Here is a 20651-nt window from a genome sequence, read left to right on the forward strand (position 1 = left end):
TCTCCATCTTAGGACCAGTTACAACCAACACCGTCCTAGCACATCAGGCACCTCTTTGCATCAACAGAACACTCGCAGCAGGAAAAGTTTTAGGATATCTTGATCAATGTTTATGCAACTTTTCTCTCAACCTTCAACCTTCAGCCTTCCACCAACTGGGCTATTTCATAACCCAACAGCCTCTTTTCTGAACCCATGTGCCTCCCCATTTGATTATCAGCCTGGCCCATCATCTCAGCAACCTTCCCAACGACCGATACCTCCCAGTTCTGTTTAGGTCGACCCCTTTCCTGTGCTAGCTATTTCCCATGGCAGAGTTGCAACTCTCAATTACAATCTAACTGCCGTCAACCCCCCTCCCACAGACTCACACATTCTAAATTTTGGGTGGAGACTGAGAGGAAATATATCTTTTTTGAGAACACCACCACTGGGGCTACACAGGTCAATCCCAAAGGCCCTTTCCAGCTCCTTATGGGGGCAACCTTGGCTGGAACTTTGTCTGGGAAAATGAGAACAACAAGGCCACTCACCTCTTCACCAGTGAGAACACTGTCTGCTTAGAAAATCAGGGAATCTTCTTTCTGTGTGACACCAATACCTGTCTCCCAGCCAACTGGACTGGGGCCTGCACCCTAACCTATCTTGTCCCAAAAGAGACATGGCCCCTAATAATCAGTCCTTTAAGTTTCCTCTCACTGCTTACGCTCAGTCCTGGTCTCTTTCTGGTGACAATATGACTGAATACATTAACATAATTCAGAACAAGTAGTAAACATCTACAAGAACATGTTATATAATTCTAGCAAGTCCCATAATACTCTATTTTTAAAGAAAAGAAACCAGACTGTCAAACCTCAGAAGGAAGGAGGGGGGGGGGGGGGGGGGGGGGAGGGTAAGAAATCAACCAAAGGACTTGTATGCATGTATATAAGCATAACCAATGGACACAGACAGTAGGGGGGTGAGGGTATGTGCTGGGGGGTAGAAGTGGCCAGGGAGAGGTCAATGGGGGGGAAAGGAGGCAAATGTAATATTTTAAACAATAAAGAATTGAAATATTTTTTTTTTTAAAGAAAAGAAACCGGACAGAAAAATGTTAAATTCAGGATCTGGTTTTCAAGTGTCCAATAAAAACAGAAATTTGCTCACTGTTTGGTCCAGAGTGAGTTCTCTAGCTGATGCTATAGTGCTTATTGATTCCAAAAACCCAGCTAACTGCAAATCAGACCATTTGGAAGTAGCATTAATCTGTCTGATCAACTAACACCTTATCTTGGTTTACTTCAAGTCCTGCTATGACTTCTAACTCTTTTAGAAACTGAGCACTCTGTGGTCACGTTAGCACTGTACAAGCTCAGCACCTAGGAACCCTTGGCCAAGAGTCACCGGGTGGCCAAGACACAGGCAACTAAGATTTTACCTCTCTACAGAACAAACTCACCACCTTCCTGTGAATGTGTTTCTGTACCAAGCTGCTAAGATGTTCAGCAACTGATTGGAAGTATAGAGTCAGTCATCTGCCACTGTACTCTACAGCCCCAGACTGTTGAGGTTTTAAATTCTTGCTGCCATCAACGGCTCTTGGTTCAGAAACTGAGGCCTTAAGAAGGTAAGGAGTGTGTCCAAGATAACCCAGTGCATCAGGAGCCGATGTGGAGCTGAAGTCCCAGCCCCCTGAGCTTGAGTGTTCAGGTCTTTCTCCACTAGTTTGTTATCCCTCTTCTCCATCTGGCCACCTTTGTAGAGGCCCAATCGCAGGACAGGCTACTTCTCTAGAGATGACATCACTGGATTCTACCTGCTGGGAGTGGATGACGTGGGCATGTGCACACTGATGAGTTTTTGTAAAATGCTAGTAAACAGATGAGGGAAGGTCTGAGGGTTCTCCCTGCTGATTACACTGCCGGGAGAGCAATTCTGGGCAGCCCCTTCTCCATTCTTTTATCTTCCTTCTGGGATTGTTTTGCAGAGGTAAGATGGAAGACAAGTGAGCCCTGATGGGGAGAAATTAGTGCACTTTGGCTTACTGCAAAGGAACCTTGGCTTCTAAAGGTGTCAGACATCATTGCAGGAGTCTTGGTTTACAAGTTAACATCAGATGAAAACAAACACCTATAGCCACTGCAGTGTTTTCTGCAATAGTCCTTGGTCATTGCTATTCCACTATGCAGAGACCAGGACCTAGATAAGAGTAGCCACAGATGCCTGCTCTGCCTCCCTGAGGGGCAGGGGCAGTTTCCACTTGCTTATACTTGCTCATTGGGCTATCAGAGAAGGATATCAGGGTAGGGGAAGAAAAAAAGGAAGTGAGTTCTAGAAGGCATCTATTATTTTCACATTCCCAGCATCTATTATTTTCACATTCCCAGCATCACACTCTCCCTTAGGGGACCCATCCTGTTCTTCAGACCACGTGGCTGCAGCAGAGTGGAACCCACACCCTAGCTTCAGTGGCCCACATGAGCTGGTTGGGTGTTGGTCTGGGGCTTTGACTATACCACCAAGAATAAGGTACTTTCTTTCTGTTGTGGCTTCTGTAAGAAGGATATAAACCTACAGCCCCAGGGACCACTACCTAGAGAGAGCCTACATGAGAATGAAGTCAAGCCAAAGGAGAGCAGGGCTGAGCAATGGAGAGTCCAAGTCCCAAAACAACCTCTGAGTCTCTGGATCCAGCCATACCTGAAACCCAACTCTACCTCTGATATTTATAGTGCCATTAGGTAATACCTTAAAAACAATTAATCCAGTTTAAGTTAGATTTCTGTCACTTGAAACTAAAAAAGCACTAACAAATACAGGAGAAATAAAATTGGTAGAAGAGACAATTACATTTATGGATATAGTTATCTGGAAGCAGTTCAAGTTTGTCCCCTGGAAATAAAGCAAGGTGACACATGGGGATCTGCTCCATTTTTCATACTAAGCTCAGATCATCAGAACTGCAGCTCTGCCTAATTACTGTGATTAATCTCACCAAATTCTAAATATAAAATGAGTGTGCATTTTTCTGATGTTTGATGATACTGCAACAGTCATGAAGAGAAGAAATGAGCCATTACCGAATAAAGACAACTTTTAAGAGAAATCATTTTTTTTCTGAGCAAATGCAGTTATAACTGGGCAAAGGAGAACAGGTCACGGCGACAACCCGGATCTTACCTGGCATGGCATGGATGAGGTCCCCACACAGAACGAAGAATCTGGGCTTGGGGTTCAGCTTGTTGATGGCCTGAATGGCTTGCTCAGTTAGACGAATCTCCTGCCCCCACTCATCTCCACCATTGTCACAGTCCCCAGTGGACCAGGCCTTCATCAGTCCAAATTGTGGATCTGCACCCTGGATGAAGTAGAATGGGCCTTTCCATTCCCTTTCCTGTTCTTTAAAAAAAAAAAAAAAAGGAAAGAGGAGAAATATTATTAAGGCTGCCAGGGAAAGCATCCAGGTTACCATGCAAGTAGATACAATATTTTTCTTAAATTAAGTAGGTCATTTTAATAAGCTGCTGGTCAAACATACCATTTTCCTGTCATAGTCAGAGTATGTTGATTTATACTAATTATGCCTGGGACCTAGTGTTTCCCAAAGGCCAGGACAAACCACGTGGGCCTCACAGCCATGCAACAAGCTATTTGTTTAAAAGCTAGCTGGCCAAAATGGAGCTCAGAGGCACAATAGCCCACTATAGAGGGGATAGTAATGTTCAATAATAGGGTTTTAATTAGAATTTAAAAAACCCAATTGAAAGCTGCCAGAAGTATTATATTTAAATTACTAGGTGAAGTACTCTCAAATCTTTTAGCCAGGCTTAATGGCACAATTTGCACTGTTTCAGGGGATGTGACAGAATTTCAATTATAAAACTTGGAGCTCAGAAGCTCTGGCTATCTGGTGGGATACGCCGTGCCAGAAATAAAATGTTGAAATGAGTTAGTTGATGTGAAAAAAAAATCGATGCTAACATTTCAAAGGCAGCATGATGTGGGCATAAGTGAGATGTGATGATTGAGGGAGGTGGGGCAGGGGAGGGAGGAGAAGGAATTCTTGGAAAGGGAGCTAGATCACATGCACTGAAATGATTAGGCTTGCCTTCCTATTGGTTCCGCTGGCCCAAAGCTTCACCAGCCACAGGTATCTACCCTTTTCTGCCAAAGAACCACAGCCAGTGCCTGCTTCTTCAGAGCTGGAAAGACTGTTCATGGGCATGGAAGCCCTGTGGATTGCAAACTATTTTTTTTTTTTTTTTTGGCCACAGGGTCCTTTCTTCAACCAAAACCTCAGGTGGCAGACCAATGCTGTAAACACAGAGCTGTCCCTGTCCAACTGGGATCTGGGGATGGCACAGTCTGAAGCCCCCTGATCTGCAGCCCTGGTGTTTACCCTCCAAGGGAACTGAAGCCCAGAGCAGTGACCTGCCTTGCCCAATGGCCCAGCAGCAATCAGTGACACGGATAAAACTACCCCACTATCAGCCAAAACCGGTTTGGCTCAGTGGATAGAGCGTCGGCCTGCGGACTCAAGGGTCCCAGGTTCAATTCCGGTCAAGGGTATGTACCTTGGTTGCGGGCACATCCCCAGTAGGGGGTGTACAAGAGGCAGCTGATCGATGTTTCTCTCTCATCGATGTTTCTAACTCTCTATCCCTCTCTCTTCCTCTCTGTAAAAAATCAATAAAATATATTTTAAAAAAAACAAACAAAAAAACTACCCCACTATCTTAAAACCGTTTTCTTTTTAAAAATAAATGAATGTAATTTCCATGTTAACCGAGTAAGTGGCATTTCTTTTGGAAGTCACGAAAATGTTGTATTTCCAAAACTCCTTGGAATAATCTCATGTCTCCATGATCGATTCATTCATGTACTCAGTAAGCACTTACCGAGAGCCTAGTTTCCCAGGCCCCATTCGGGGTGCTGACCATACAGGGATGGACCAAGACAGGTGAGGTCTCTGGTCTCCTGGGCTTAGTTCTCATGGGGGAGATAGACAAGGACATAAGCAGAGAATTGAGCCAGAAGGTGCCAAGGACTATGTGAGGATGAAGAAGGAACCGATGGCTAATTTAAATTGGATGGAGAGGGAAGGCCTCTCTGAGATGGTGTCATTTAAGCTGAGATCTGTACAGCAAGAAGGAACCAGTTGTATGTAACCTTTTAAAATCCCATGGCCACCCTCCCACCCACCATACTTAGCTTACTATGATCTTAAAGTGGACCTCTGGCTTTAGGCTCTCCTTCCTTCTTAATTCCTTTATCAAAACTTAAGGACAGCCATGCAAACAAACATAACCACCTGTATATACTTTATAGAACAAACTGTATATGCATGATAATCCACCAGTTCTTGACCTACAGCTCAGTGTTACAGCAGCTGCTTGGTGGATCACAACAACCTGAGCTCAATCTGAACAAGGACTGAAGGAAATCCTGGTGTATGCATCTCCCTGCTAAGGACAGCGAGCAATCCTGCAAGATAATGGATTCAACTCATTCACCGAGCCCTTACTATGTGTCACAAAGGCCCCAAAGACCCCTGTGTCACAATACATCCTTGTGCAGCCCCTCCTCTTGGGTGTGGGCTGGACCTGGTGACTTTTTCCTAATAAACAGAATACGATGATAGGATGTCTGTCCCTTCAAGAAGTAGGCTAAACCAAGATATAGAAATAACCTAAATGTCCTACCTACAGATGAATGGATAAAGAAAATGTGGTATATACATACTAGTACATAGAGTGGAGTATTATTTAGTCTTAAAAAAAAAAAAGATCCTACCATGTGGGATAATATGGCTGGACATGGAGGACACTATGCTAAGTGAAAAAAGCCAGTCACAGAAAGATGAATACTGTCTGATCTCACTTATATGAAGATTCTAAAATAGCCAAGCTCATAGAAGTAGAGAGTAGAATGATGGTTGCTAGGGACTGAAGGTATGGGAAATGGGGGGGGGGGGGGTGATCGTCAAAGGGTACGAAGTTTATTTATGCATGATAGGAAGTTCTGGAGATCTATACAGCATAGCACCTATAGCTAACAATAATGTGTTGTATACTTAAAATCTGCTAAGAAGATAGATCTTAAGTGTTCTCGCTACACACACACATCATAATAATAACAATAACAAGAGTAAGATATTTACTCATCCCCAAACTAAATGAATTTACACATCAAATATATACAGCTTTTTATATGTCAATTATACCTCAATAAAGTGGTTTTAAAAAGATAGATTAGGCTAAAAAAAAAAAAAGAGTGTGGCTTTCATCTAGCTCGCTCTTTCTCACTCTCTCTCCTGGAGCCCTCGCTCTGAAGGAAGAAGCTGCCATGATGTGAATAGCCCAATGGAGAGGCCAACTGAGGTAGACCTCTGGCAAGGAACTGAGGTAGACCTCTGGCCCACAGCCTGTGAAGGCCCTCCATGCAACAATCCAACAACCACGTGAGTGAACCTGGAAGAAGAGCCTCCCTAGTCAAGCTTCCACATGAGACCACAGCCCAGCTGACACCCTGACTGAACCCTGTGGGAGACCCTAGGTAAGCTACACTTAGATCCTGACCGGAACTGTGAGATAACATATGTGAGTTGTTTGAAGCTGCCAACTTTCAGGGTAATTTATTACACAGTAATAGATACCTATGGGTCAGGCATTAAAAGTAAAGGGTCAGGAAGGAGTCATGGGGAAAAAACGAGGTTCTGTTTGTGTTTGAAAGTTAATTGTTAGCATCATTTATTTATTTTACTTCAATAACAACCATTTTGCATTGATCAAAGGGTTTAGCTATGTTTCTGTTTCTGAGACAGTTTGCAGAGCTGTTTAAACTTGGACATATTAACCTGAACCATATCAGGGAGGTAACAGTCACCCCAAGGTTGAAGCATAAATTCGTGCTCTACAACAAACAGGATTTATAAACAGTTTTCTACAACAAATGTTTTAACAAGCATAGTTTCCTATGACAGTCATTTTCAACTGGTGTGCCACAGCAGGCACACTGGTGGTGCCATAAAAATTTTTAAAACATGCAGTATCTGACTATTTGGTCAGGCATGCTGACCTCTTTTCCCTTAGACTGTCAAATAAAAAAAATCACAACAGCCAACACAACAAGAGCTGTCCGGTATGAGTGAATCAAAATCATACCCATTTTTTCATCAGATTAGCAAAAAAAAATAGAATGTATTTTTTGGTGTGCTACAGAATTTTAGTCATTAGTTTATGTGTGCCAGGAGATGAAAAAGGTTGAAAATTGGTAGTCATTGTCTCAAAAGGTATTAAAATAAAAATTTCATTATTACTCGTTTATTTAGTAAAATCTTAGCTAGAATCTCAATTTTATGATAATAATGTACAAAATAAATAGATTTGACCTAAAATGTATGACAGCTCACATTTCACTATTCCATTTACCTTATGTACTTAATAAAGGAAATTTGTTGACGCAGGACTCTGCATTCTCAAAAGCACCTGGATTCTCTTAAGATTCCTGCTACAGAAGCTGGTGGTCTTTGGTCTCATCTTAACTTTAATAAAGGCTGAATTAAAGACATTTGAGGCCTGTAATCCTTAGTTCTAAAAGGAAGAATCTTTTGTATACATTTTTACTTCCCCCAGCCCCTCAGAAGGGCCAATTTTTATATTATGAGAATAAATTAACATTTGCATTAAATTATTTCACCAAAGTCCAGAGTTACCCGCAGAGCAGGGCATAGGTATTAGCTGACATCTACAAGCGCCTGAGGAGAGCCTGTGATGCTTTCCCTTCCAGGGCAGAGCAAGTGTCTGCCCCCTGGAGGAGCCCAGATGCTCTCTTCAGACTCCTTGAAGCACTGTTCTGGAAGTTCAAGCCGTGGAGTTTTGATATACTGAGGTCCCTTCCTAAAGCACCCTGATATACCATGAGCAGTAGAAAAGACACTTTAAAGATCCAGTAGCGGGGAGAGGGTTGTTTGTTTTTTTCCTAGTCAACTTAAATATGAGACTGCCTGGTTAAAGAGTAATGAATGACCATCCCAATTAAGCAGAATTGCCTGGAAATGGAGGCTAAGGCAGAGAGAAAAAGCAAGGGTGACAGAGTGACAGTGAAGCAGGCTGCACTGGGGCCCAGAGGGCGGGACTGGCCGACACCTCAATCCTCAAGGTGTGGCCAACGAACCACCAGCAGCATCACCACCGGGGAGTTAGTTTGTGGTAAAGGCAGAATCTTAAGCCTACCCCAGAGTTAGAATCTGCATTTTAACAAGTCCCAGGTGACTGAATGCAAATCCAAAAGTGAGAAGCACTGGCCTGCAATTAATTAAGGAACTGCTTTAACATGTTCATAAGACACAGAAGCAAAGTGATTGTTGTTTCCCTAAACTGAAATAATGACTTGGAGGACTTCCTTGTTGGTGGTGGTGGTAATGTTTTCATGGTTTTGCGTTATCCTACCTAATAAAATGGTAATATGTAAATTACCATCACTCCGCTATGCCCACGATTGGGCCAGAGGGAGGCGCAGGGGGCGGGACTCGGGGTGGCCGGGGTAGCCGATTGGGCCGGCAGGACGCTGAGCTCTCGTCACCAGCGGTGCTGTGGAACAGAAGGGGCCTCTGGGGCAGCGAGCTCACATCCCGCCGCGGACCATCAAAAGCGGGGGAGCTGGGTGTCTGTCTGCTCTGGCACCAGGCCTTTCAGAAGCCTCCACCGCGCCGGAGGCTTCTGAAAGGCCTGGTGCACCAGCGGACAGGCACCCAGCTCCCCCGCGATCGAAAGCGAAAGCGTGTAGATGACCCTACACGTGCATGATTCAATCATGCACTGGGCCTCTAGTTTTGTATATGTTCCTATTCATTTTTAGGTCCCTGTCTGTGCCCAGTTCAGGTATTTGGTCCTAAACATTTCTTAGTATTATTCACCGCTATCTAATCATCACCCTTTAAATTGCCTGTATCACTGAGCTAAGTGAACCCATTCATGGCAGCCCATCCTGGAAGGCCAAAGGCTTACCTTACAGAACCCTACCTTTTCCCAATGAAGAACTTGAAATTGTCAGTGATGGAAGGGTCCCCAAAGTTACATTAACCAACCCTCTCATTTAAGCAGTGGGAGATACTGAGGCCCAGCTAGGGATCTTAGTCATGGCTCACGTTCAAGGTCACACAGTTAATAAGCAGCAGCTTTCACTGTTCAGAATCTCAGTGCAGCCAGGCCAGTCTGAAGAGGAGACGGCCACAAAGAAGATGGAACGTGCCCGAGCTGCCCGGAAGTTGTCTGCCTCCATAAGGACACTTTTGTCTCCAAAAAGTCTCCTTTGAATGGAACATTTTGGTAAATAAGAAGACTGACACAAAGATAATGCTGGCAAGGCCCCGAACAATTCCCTGGTAAGCTGTGATGCTCACAGTTCCTGCCAACAGCACAGGGCTGATACGGAGTACAGGCTGGGGGCCGGCACATTCATCTTCTGTGGGATGCTAACTGGTGATTTCTCCAGAGATTACAAACTCCAAATCTTTGGATATGATCTGGCTAGCAGATGTGTTCTATTTGGCTCATACAGGTTTTATAAAATTTCAAATTTCTTGCCAAGATTTTTTAAAAATATGTTTTTGATTTTTTTAAGGGAGATAAAAACATTTGATCAGCTGCCTCCTGCACACCCCCTACTGGGGATCGAGCCGCAACCTGGGCATGTGCTCTGATAGGGAATCAAACCGGGGACCTCTTGGTTCATGGATTAATGCTCAACCACTGAGCAACACTGGCCGCACTGTTGTCGCCAACATTTTTAATCATGAGTTTCACATATACACTGAGTGGCCAGTGATTTCTGAATGCATAATAATCTGGCCACTCAAGTGTATATCCTATACTAGAGGCCCGGTGCACAAAATTCGTGCACAGGGGTGTGTGTCCCTCAGCCCAGCCTTCACCCTCTCCAATCTGGGACCCCTCGAGGGATGTCCGACCGCCCGTTTAGGCCCGATTCCAGTAGGATCGGGCCTAAACGGGCGGTCGGACATCCCTCTCACAATCCAGGACTGCTGGCTCCCAACTGCTCGCCTGCCTGCCTTCCTGATTGTCCCTAACCACTTCTGCCTGCCAGCCTGATCACCCCCTAACCACTCCCCTGCCAGCCTGGTCACCCCTAACTGCCCTCCCCTGCAGGTCTGGTCCCCCCCAACTGCCCTTCCCTGCAGGCCCGGTCACCCCCAACTTCCCTCCTCTGCCAGCCTGGTCACCCCTAATTGCCCTTCCCTGCAGACTTGATCACCCCAACTGCCCTCCCTTGCAGGCCTGGTCCCTCCCAACTGCCCTCCCCTGCTGGCCTGATCGCCCACAACTGCCCTTCCTTGCAGGCTTGGTCCCTCCCAACTGCCTTCCCCTGTTGGCCATCTTGTGTCCACATGGGGGCAGCCATCTTGTGTGTTGGAGTGATAGTCAATTTGCATATTACTCTTTTATTAGATAGGATAATAAAAGGCTAATATGCAAATTGTCCCCTCGACCAGGAGTTCGACCAGCAGGCAGGCTGGCCAACCGCCCATGTCCCCTCCCTCTGGCCAGGCTGGCCGGACCCCACCCATGCACGAATTCATGCACTGGGCCTCTAATATATATATGAAGTTCAGAGATCATAATAATCTGGCCACTCAGTGTACACCTGGCCTTGTGATTTCTCATGGAAAATGGCCATATCAGGCCCCATTGGAGTGTGCCAATGTCTGGCTGGGGCTGAGCAGTGGCTGCCCCTCTATGAGGCATGTACATTCAAATTCACCACAGTCCACACCTAGCCCAATTCACCACCGAACCACTGTAGACATCTGTAATGACAAGCCATTTATCTACGGTAACCACCAAGCAAGGTCAAGAGTAAAGAACTTGATGGAGATCAACAAGGGGCAGAACCAGGCCTAGTATGCTCCAGAGCCCCAACTTCAGGGCAGGTGATCACAGAGGGGAAATTACAGAGAACTATCCAGCTAGGAATACTGGATGACAAGCCAGAAAAACAAGCTCTGAGCTGCCATCATACATCACCATAATTTATTGTTACCATTGCCTAGATCAAACAGTTAACATAGCCTAAATCAAAATTTAAAATTAATTTAAAATTATTTTTCAAAGAAAATGTTGGTCTTAGAAAGAACTTTGATTCATCCATCGTATAGAGAACAACAAAATTTGGCCACCTACTGATAGAGATTGTCATAGTAACCATCGTTCAAAATTAAGGGATAAAAAAAGTGAATTTGGGGTGGCATTACACTATGGATAGAAAAGGCTTCTGAGTCTTCTTTAAGCATGATCAAGTGCAAAGCAATTGCATACAGAGAAAAATCTTAAACATCTTTAAAAATTCACACAATGTCTTATCAATCCTTCCTATGAGACTATTTATGTGCCAATATCCTGTCTGAAAATTAATCAAATTGTAATCACTCTTTGCATTTGCACTTTTAATATCATGAACTAACTGTTTTCTCAAATTTGTCTCTGCCAATATATTTCCTCTCATTTTTATTATACCTTTCGGGCATATTTGTCAATTGTTAATGAAAGCTGACTTTTTAATATATACCAAGAATTAGAAATTTCATTGATCCTTTCACTATTACCAGTTAATCAATGACTAACTATAATAAATGTACTCCCCAAAGCAAATGAATCACTGCTTTCATCACCCAACCAGGAAAAGGCCTATGGGAGTTAGTCCTGTCATTAATACCTAATACTGTAATAATTTATGTTCTCGTGATGTGCTAAACCTGTTACTCTATAGGCAACTTCAAATACTTCAAGGTGAATGCAATGATAATTTAATTTTTATAAAGAAAAGCCTCATTTTCTACACCTAGTTTGCCTTTTGGAAGACAGACTTAAAATAATAAGATACTGGTGAGCAAGTTTAATTAGCAGGCAGTCTGGTTAACAAGGTTGCTGTTGTTACAATACCACATTATTGCACTGTAAAAAATGTTTCAAAATTCAATGTTTTGGCTCCTATTAACTAATCTGACTCAAAATAATACATGAACTGGGACTACAGGGACCACACTTCTCCATTTGACTAGAAGCCACAGAATTAACAAGGAAGTAGAGTAGAAAGCAGTTTTTTGTTTTTCTGGCCATGTCCAAGCTCCCAACTTGTCCATTTAGCACTTTAAAGTCAACATTCCCACAAGCAAATTTATCATCTTTCCTTCAAGACTGGCTCCTTCTCCTGATAGCCCAGATTTTGACACCATGGTCCCCAGTCCACCAATCTATAGATGTTAGGGTCATGTGTTACTGTGTACCTTTAGCCAACCAGGTAATGCTGTCCACAGCATCTCCCATACTCAGCCATCCTCCCCATTTGCAGCGGCACACCTTTGGCCAGGTGTTAATCACTCCCACCTAGGGCTACCAGGACAGCTCCATGCAGTGCCCCCCACTCTGATCCACCCCAGGCTATATCTATCACCACCAGTGTGACTCTTCCTGAAACCCTTACCCATATCATCAAACTCCCTTGTTAAAGGGCCACAACCCTCTAATCTTCGTGAGAAAAGCCCCAAGTGTGCTTTCCCTTTCTAGTGTATTGTCAGCATGTGGCTTTCTCTTTCTAGTATAATGTCCCTGGCATGTGGGACCCATTCAGTAAACATTTGGTGAAGGGATAAATGAGGATGGCAATGGATCCTCACTCATTCTGGCAATTGGGGCTCAAACGTAGCCCAATAGCCCAAAACTTCCCTAGCTGTACAGATTACTGTTCCCACTAGACCAGTGGCTCTAAACCAGGGATGGTTTTGATACCCAAGGGACATTTGATGTCTGAAGACATTTTTGGATGTCACATTGGGAGGGGGATGGAGCTTCTGGCATTCAATGGATAGAGGGCAGGGGTGGTGCTAAAGCATCCCACACTACACAGCGTAGTCCCGCAACAAAGCACAATGCAGCCCACAGTGTCAATGCTGAGGTTGAGAAAGCCTGCACAAGACAGCACAGGATGCCTCCAAATGGACCCTTATCTGCTCCTCAAACACAACCCATGCTTTCCCACCCCTTCCTTCAGGGATGCTCTCCATTCTACCAACTCTTTTCCCCACTCAGGTTCCAACACTCCTTCCCAGCCCAGCTAGATCACTGCCTCTGCCACAAAGCCTGTCGCCCTCCCTTGCAGCTCTGCCTCCTTCCCCCATTCAGCAGTTTGTTCTGAGCACCCACCATATGACAGGGGCCACACTAGTCACCAGACATTCAACCGTGAGCAAGGCCTTAAGACCTTACAGAATAGAGGGGAGATGGACAAGGAACAGGCCAATAACTAACATAATCACACATGTGCTCCATATGACCACAGAAATAATCAGGTGATCACAGGCAGAGCGAATGGTGGGCGGGAGAGCTCTGGTTGGATGGGGCAGCTAGGAAACAGGGAAGCTGAGATCTGAAGAATGAGAAAGCCAGGCATGGGGGAAGCTGTGGGGATAATCTCCAGAAAGATGGCAGGCAAGTACCCAGACCCTGAGACCAGGGCAAATGGTAACATAAGGTGGGATAAACCATACCAGGACATTAGGGCTTGGGGAAGGGCTTAATACCTCTGGACCACTTTGGGCCTCCATCTCCTGAAGCCCGAACTTGGTTCCAGTGTGTAGCCCAGACTCTGAGGCTTGAGTGCCAGGTTCAAATCCCATTTCCATCCTTTACCAACTAAGTGACATGATGCAGTTCCCTCAACCTCTCTGTGCCTCAGTCAGTCTCCTTATCTGTAAAGTGAAGAACTGATGAGTTCATGCATGTAAAGCATTTGGACCTGGCACACAATAAGCAGTCAAGTGGGAGCTTCTGTTTCCATGACTATTACTCATGGGAACTCCTACCCTTGTCTGAGCCGAGAAGAGCTATCAAACCTTACCCATTTCTTTGTTCTCCATAGTACCAAGTGGGGTTCAGAGAATATCTGATGATGGAGCTACATACATAAGTATACAGGATGGGGCAAAAGTAGGTTTATAGTTGTGAGTATATGAAATGCAGAATTTATTCTTGCATTATTATTAATTATTATATTATTTTCCATACAAACAACTGTAAACCTACTCTTGCCCCACCCTGTATACACACACACACACACACACACACACACACACGCTTTGGCCTTCACATCTTTTCCTTCACATATTGTGGATATTGCTTTGCTTATAAAACGGCAAAGATGGGTAGCCTGCAGGCTTTCTAGCTAAAGAACAAATGCCAACAAAATGCAATTTTTGCAGTTTCTCACAGTAGCAATCTGCACAGTGAATCACTACCTAAATGTCTTCGGCAATATCCTTCATCTTCTCTGGGGACTAATCTTATTTGAATGGCAAACAAAACAAAAAACAATCCTTCACCACTTTGGGACTCTTTCTGGTTTGACAACCCTAATGTCCCAACTGTCAAACTGCCAGAACTCAATGCAACAGTTAGTAGTGCCTTTCAATCGTGGTTGCCCGGGCTGGGAGGGCGGTAGGGGGTGACCACTAAGGGGTGTGGAGTTCCTTCTGGAGAGATGGAAGTGTTCTACTACTGACTGGGGTGATGGTTGCACAACTCTGTGAACAGAATAAAAGCCACTGAATGGTTTGCTTTAAAAGGGCAAACTGTATGGTATGTGAAGCTGTTAAAGAAAATGATCCTTCAGGACCCCCTCCTCCTTAAAAATAACAAACTATAACACCAATATCCTTAGAGTCTCCAAATCATATTTCCTAAGTACCAAGTGAATTTACCCAACTTCTCTTTGCCTAAATGCATCCAAAAGGTAGTCTCTAGGATACACAAAACCTTCTGAGTCATGGCTTGGCTGCCACACTTGCCATTTGGGAAGGAAGGACCTGCCAACATCTTATCTGCAGCCTTTCAGGGATGTCAGAAAGCAGATGGCCCAGGACAACTTGGCCAGACACTTTCGGCATCACTGGCTTTGGCCAAAGCTGATCTAGACAACAGCTAAAGGGGGAAGAAAAGGCATTTCCCGAAACTCTCTCACTTTTCAAACTTGGGGTTTGCCTGACTTGGGTGGATGTTGGCTAGGACTTTTTCCCACCATTGCCCATGTTCCCCAAGCTGCTAGCCCAGGTGGTGCATCAGGGAGAATTGGAAGAAGGCACTCTCCCTGGGCAGAGGCAGCCCTGCAGGCACAAGGCTGGACAAGCAGAGGCCCTGGACTTAAGGGAAGACAATTCTTCCTTGGGTCAGATGCAGCTCTGTGGGAGGGCACACCCCTAATTACAAGAACGCCCTCCAGAAGATGTCTTTGAGTAATCCACAAACTGCAGAGCCCCAGGGTGGTTTGCAAGGGTCCTATTGATTAGTTCAATATGCTGGTTTCTGTTTTGTTTTGTCCAGAGAATACATGGTGTATTCAAGCAATGGGTTAGGTGGATACACACATGTGACCCAGAGGTAGTGTATTCACTCTTTCATACTCATTTGTTTATTCATATAACAAATGGCCACTGAGTGTCCACTACTGCTAACACTGTCCTAGTCCAGGCTTCCTGCCCTCCAGGAATTTATGGTCCAGAGACAAGAAAAGACATCAAAGTCACTAGAATAAACACACAACTATAAGGAAAAGAACGAGTGATGGTGAATGACAGGGGACCTCATTTAGAATGGGAGAATCAGCACAGGTTTCTTTTAAACTGTGACCTGAAGAATGAGAAAGCACACAGAGAAAAAGAGAGGGTCAGAGGAAAGCCATGTAAAGGGATGATGGACCCATTTTTTGTTTCAAAGAGATGACTCTGAATGCTGCACAGGGAATGGATTGGAGGGGCAAGTGTGGACGCCAATGGCTGATGGAATTGTCCAGGTGAGAGATGGGGTGGTTGGGGGTACGGTGGTAGGAGCTGAGAGGAAGGTGGACAAAACCAAGGTGAGCTCTGGAGGCAGGACTGTGGAGGGCTGGGACATGGAGAGGAGGAGAGAAGCTGAGGTCAGGAATGACCCCAAGGCTTCTGGTGGAAGAGGTGAGTGGGGGAACACTGGGAAGGTGCAGGTTGAGGAGGAGAAGGAAGATGGAGAGCTCTGTTCTGTTCCAGTGTGTTCTGGTGACAAAGCCAAAGGCTGGGAGCCAGAAGAGCTGCTGCATTCTCTTCCTGGTCCTCCCACTTAGCAGTCTGAAGCCTGAAATCAGCCAAGTGCCACAGGGCCCTCATGCAGATGAAGCCAACACATACATCAGCACGACTGCACCTTCACACAGACCCAGCCACCACTCTGCCTTCATTTTACAGATGCGGACCTGTGGCATTAGCACTACGTTTCTTTCTTTTTCTTTCAAACAAGGCTACCTCAGGGGTTCGGGCATTCTTTCACTCAACAAACATTTCCCGAGTGTCTGACTGCTCATCAGACTTGGTTCTGAGAGTGGCCGGCAGTTCTGGGGCTCCTGGAGTCTCCAGTTGTCTGGCACCAGGTTATTGCGCTTTCCTCATTGGAGGGTTTGGCAAAGTTAAAAATCATATGTTGCACAAATAAAAAGTTGTCACTTAGCCCTCTCTGTGAAGATGCTCTCAGAACCACCACGACTCGACCGATGTGAAGGGTTTTCCAACACTCCCCGTGCCCTCTATAAAGGCACAGACAGTCCCTAGGGCAAACTGAGCCCTCCTATGCTCTATGCCCCTCTGCCCCTGCCCCTCAAGGAGTTTGCTCAGTGTCCATCAGGAGTTGTCCCCAAACCTGTTTATGCCAGTACTTTAATTATACTTGTAAATCAGAGAAACAGGAATGTGAAAAGGGTTGTGTCTAATAAAACCAAGAAGGGTCCTTTGGGAAGACTCAATAAAGGCAAGCTGGTGAAAATAAAATACTATTGAATTAGGTGTTAAATAGACAAGTGTAAAAGATTTGAAGAAAAGGAAAGTATAAACCTAGAAGCATTCTTCACGCTGAGTGCTCTCCAAGTGATTTTTCACTGACTACTCCACTGGAAAGAACCCAAACTGGAAAAGATTCCTTGTGGGTGTTTATTCGAGAAAGGCTACATGGCAGCCCCATCTACAAACCCACACTCCAAGGCACATCCTTGGCTCCACCTCAAAGATCGGTAAGTGAATGTACATTTATAGTTTACGTTAAAATGAAATGTTAAAAGAATGTGTGGTATTTTTATGATTGCCCTCTTGAACTAAGTTTTTCTACTCACTGGCTAAATACCAGACGTCTATTGTAGTTTAAAAAACTACCTTACATAAAAATTAACTCACTATGGACCTAGGCCTAAATGTAAGAGCTTAAACTACAATACTCTTAAGAAAACACAGGAGCATGATTTGGAGTTAGGCAAAAATTTCTTACATGTGACACCAAAAGCACAAGTGATATAAGAAAAAGATAATATGGCCTTCATCAGAATTAAAAACTTTGGTGCTGCAAATGATATTGTGAGAAACAGCTCACCTGTCCAAATTTCAGATGACGGAGTAGGAAACAGAAGCATGGTGAAAATGAGACTTTTAATAACACTCTGGTGGGGGGGGAAGGGGAGGAGGGCACTGTATAGGATCACACAAGGGGCAAGGAACATAGCCTATTTATTTAGACCCTCTTCTAGTACCTCATGGGCTGAGTACTATTTGGTCACCTATTTCCTAATAGGTGGCCTAGGTCTTGCTGTCTCCCATTGGGTTATTTTAAAAAATGGGCTGAGGCCTTTTCTAGTCTCCACCTCCCTTTGTCTAGGCCTTAGAGCAGAACAAGGACGACTCTAGGGGAATATTCCGAGGATCTGTAGGATATGTACTATCAGCGGCAGGTACAGCTCTCATCCTCTCTCCCCACCCCCACATCCTGTTTGCCCTGGGGAAATTCAATAGCCACCTGGCCACATGCTGTTTCTTTACTATTTAGATAAATCAGAGGCATGTTTCTTACAAATACCCCCCTCTTTTTCTTACACTGATTCTATCTTCATTAGCTGTTCTAAGACCTGTTGGCTTTCTCAGAGGAAGGGAAAAGGAGAATCTACACAGGTCCCTTCATTGCTGGCTTCAGAGCAGATGGAGTAGTAAAAAGCACATCTCAGGGTTGGCCTATCCATTTCTCCTCCAGTTGGCCCATCGTCCTTGTTCTGCTCATGTCTGTCTAACTGCCTACCACATCCCCTCAAGGATCTTGGCTCTGAATTCTTTCAGGGAAAGGGGGTGTCAGCAAAAATTACTGCTTCCATACTGAGTGCTAGGTCTGATCAAATAATTGCATCGATACCTGCTCCCCTGGGAACTGGCCTTTAGGCCACTTCACAATGGACATTCCACTTGCTTAGACCACATTCCACTTGCTAAGACCATTACCTCTCCCCTCTGGAGTTTCCCAGAATCTGGACCTACACAGAGAATTCTCCACCCAGAAAAAGCCTACCTAGAGTCCTTTAAAAACCTCTGACTCTCTGTCTTTGGGTAGTGGCACCATTTTGGGGCTCGGCCCATCTGGGCATCCAGATGACCTATCTATATATATAAAAGCCTAAGTGACCATCACAACCAAAACAACTGAATGGATGACCAAACAGGCTGCGTGGGGTGACCAGGTCGGTAGGGGGGGTTAGTGAGGGATGACCAAATGTCTGAGCAGCAGGCTGCGTGGGGCAACCAGGCTTGCAGGGGGGGCAGTTGGGGGTGACCAGGTCAGCAGGGAGGGAGCAGTGAGGGGAGACGAGGCCGGCAAAGGGGGGCAATGAGGGGTGACCAGGCTGGTGGGTGGGGGGGGGTGGGGCAGCTGGGGGCAATCAGGTTGGGGGGGGGGCAGAAAGAGGCGACCAGGCTGGTGGGGGAAGCAGTTAGGAGTGACCAGGCTGGCAGGTGGGGGCGGGGAGCAGTTGGGGGCGACCAGGCCAGCAGCAGAGGAGCAGTTGGGGGTGACCAGGCCAGCAGTGGGGGAAGTTAGGGGTGATCAGGCAGGCAGGCAGGTGAGCAGTTAGGAGCCAGTGGTCCCGGATTGTGAGAGGGATCCCAGATTGGAGAGGGTGCAGGCTGGACCAAGGGGAACACCTGCCCCCCGTACACGAATTTTGTGCACCAGGCCTCTAGTTAACTTATAATCCCTTACCACTTTGGCCTCTTGATCCCTCCTTCAGTGACCCTAACATTGCTTAGACCACATTCCACTTGCTAAGACCATTACCTCTCCCCTCCAGAGTTTCCCAGAATCAGGACCTGCACAGAGAATTCTCCGCCCAGAAAAAGCCCAAAATGGCCTCATGTGTTCCTCCTTCAGCGACCCTAACACTGAGGAGAGGCGAAGATTTCTCTCAGAGTCAAGAGATCCTTGCTCTCTGTCAGAGGGACGATGAGGCCTGGGCATGGAAGGAGGTGGGCTTGTAACCTGGCGGAGACAAACTGTGTTATAATATTTAGTATTACTGAGCAAAAATTGGAACAGCAAGAATCACAAAAAATGGTCTGGTAGAAGGAAAAAACATTTCAGTTCTAATAATTCCCTATTGAAATATAATTTTTCTTTACTGACAAAGGTTCATATGTGCTTTCAGTATAAAATTTTCCTTCATAAAGAGAAAACAAATCCTGAGGCATTACAGGGCCCTATTGGAATGATCTAAAGTGAACTCTAGATTTTTTAAAAAAATGTTTCTTAAAATTCAAACCTTAGGAAGGCTGTCAAACCCATCCTACCAAAAGATTATATATTATTTGAAGTGACAAGAGTGTATTAAACACAGACATAAGCTAGTAAACTTCAGTTCCCACCAATAAGATCACCTTTTTTAAAGTAATTAAGTACCTGGTTAAAATATCACAATATAGAATTATTCCATTAATTTCTAGAACTTATGCTTCCTAGGCAAATACAGAAAAAAAATATTTTTCCTTTTAACAAAAAACTTTTTCCCTGGAAAAGGTCTAAACACATTCTGTATTAGCCTACTTCAGATTCACCTACCTATAATTTCCTTTTAAGATTTCTCTTCACAATCCTTCTATAATTTTCACAAATCTTTTATTCGTTTAGCTTTAGAACAACTTAATTTCCTAATTATTTCAATAATACATCCCCATACTTCATGCCTTCTATTAGCAAAACCATATAATTTCTTTCCAATTAGCTAGAATTTTTAACTCTTAGACCTTAAAATTTAGGTGGCAAGTTAAGTACTTAGCATTTCTCAGATTAATAATACATTCACATTTTTAAAGATATTTTTCAAATAAAATACAAGACATATTCAATTAATAGATTCAAATCTATCTTCTAGATTCTCCATACGAAGCAAACTCTTATTGTTTTGTTACAGAATTCACCAGGCGCCCGAAAAATACACAGGAGTACTTGGAGGTCCAGGATAAACCCATTTATTTTCAAATGTTTCACATGTACTAGTACAGTGACTCAGGGGTCAAGTCTCCAAATCCTGAGGTAAGCCAATCTGGAGGAAGCTTTCTCTTTATACCCTTCGGTTTCTTTGTTTTCTATCTGTTTCCTAACTACCAGGCTTTGGGGTGGGCTTCCACAGCCCCTCCTGAGTCAGTTAGAATGGGGAAGTTAGATTGTATCTAAATGCCTGGTCTGGGTGGTATCAGTGACCGCCCCTGTAGCTAAGCTGTTATGTTCTTTGTTTATGGCCCCTTTGTAAATGGGGAGTAATTAGGAAAACAG

General features: G+C 44.7%; 1 protein-coding gene and 1 long non-coding RNA gene across 3 annotated transcripts in view; one reads left to right on the forward strand and one right to left on the reverse strand.

Moving 5' to 3' along the window:
* The window catches only part of CPPED1 (calcineurin like phosphoesterase domain containing 1), a 120608-nt gene that overhangs the window by 88350 nt on the left and 11607 nt on the right, over window positions 1-20651 (reverse strand). For both annotated transcript variants that reach the window (XM_008141576.3, XM_054714744.1), the window contains exon 2: window positions 3166-3384. In XM_008141576.3, the coding sequence (XP_008139798.1) occupies window positions 3166-3384 (219 nt within the window). The remainder of the gene's footprint in view (window positions 1-3165; window positions 3385-20651) is intronic.
* LOC129148807 (uncharacterized) lies at window positions 6391-7554 on the forward strand. The gene is made up of 2 exons (XR_008555778.1): window positions 6391-6540; window positions 7451-7554. It is a non-coding gene; the product is annotated as an uncharacterized LOC129148807 (long non-coding RNA).

Source organism: Eptesicus fuscus, chromosome 4 (assembly GCF_027574615.1).
Source record: "Eptesicus fuscus isolate TK198812 chromosome 4, DD_ASM_mEF_20220401, whole genome shotgun sequence".
Classification (NCBI taxonomy): Eukaryota; Metazoa; Chordata; class Mammalia; order Chiroptera; family Vespertilionidae; genus Eptesicus; species Eptesicus fuscus.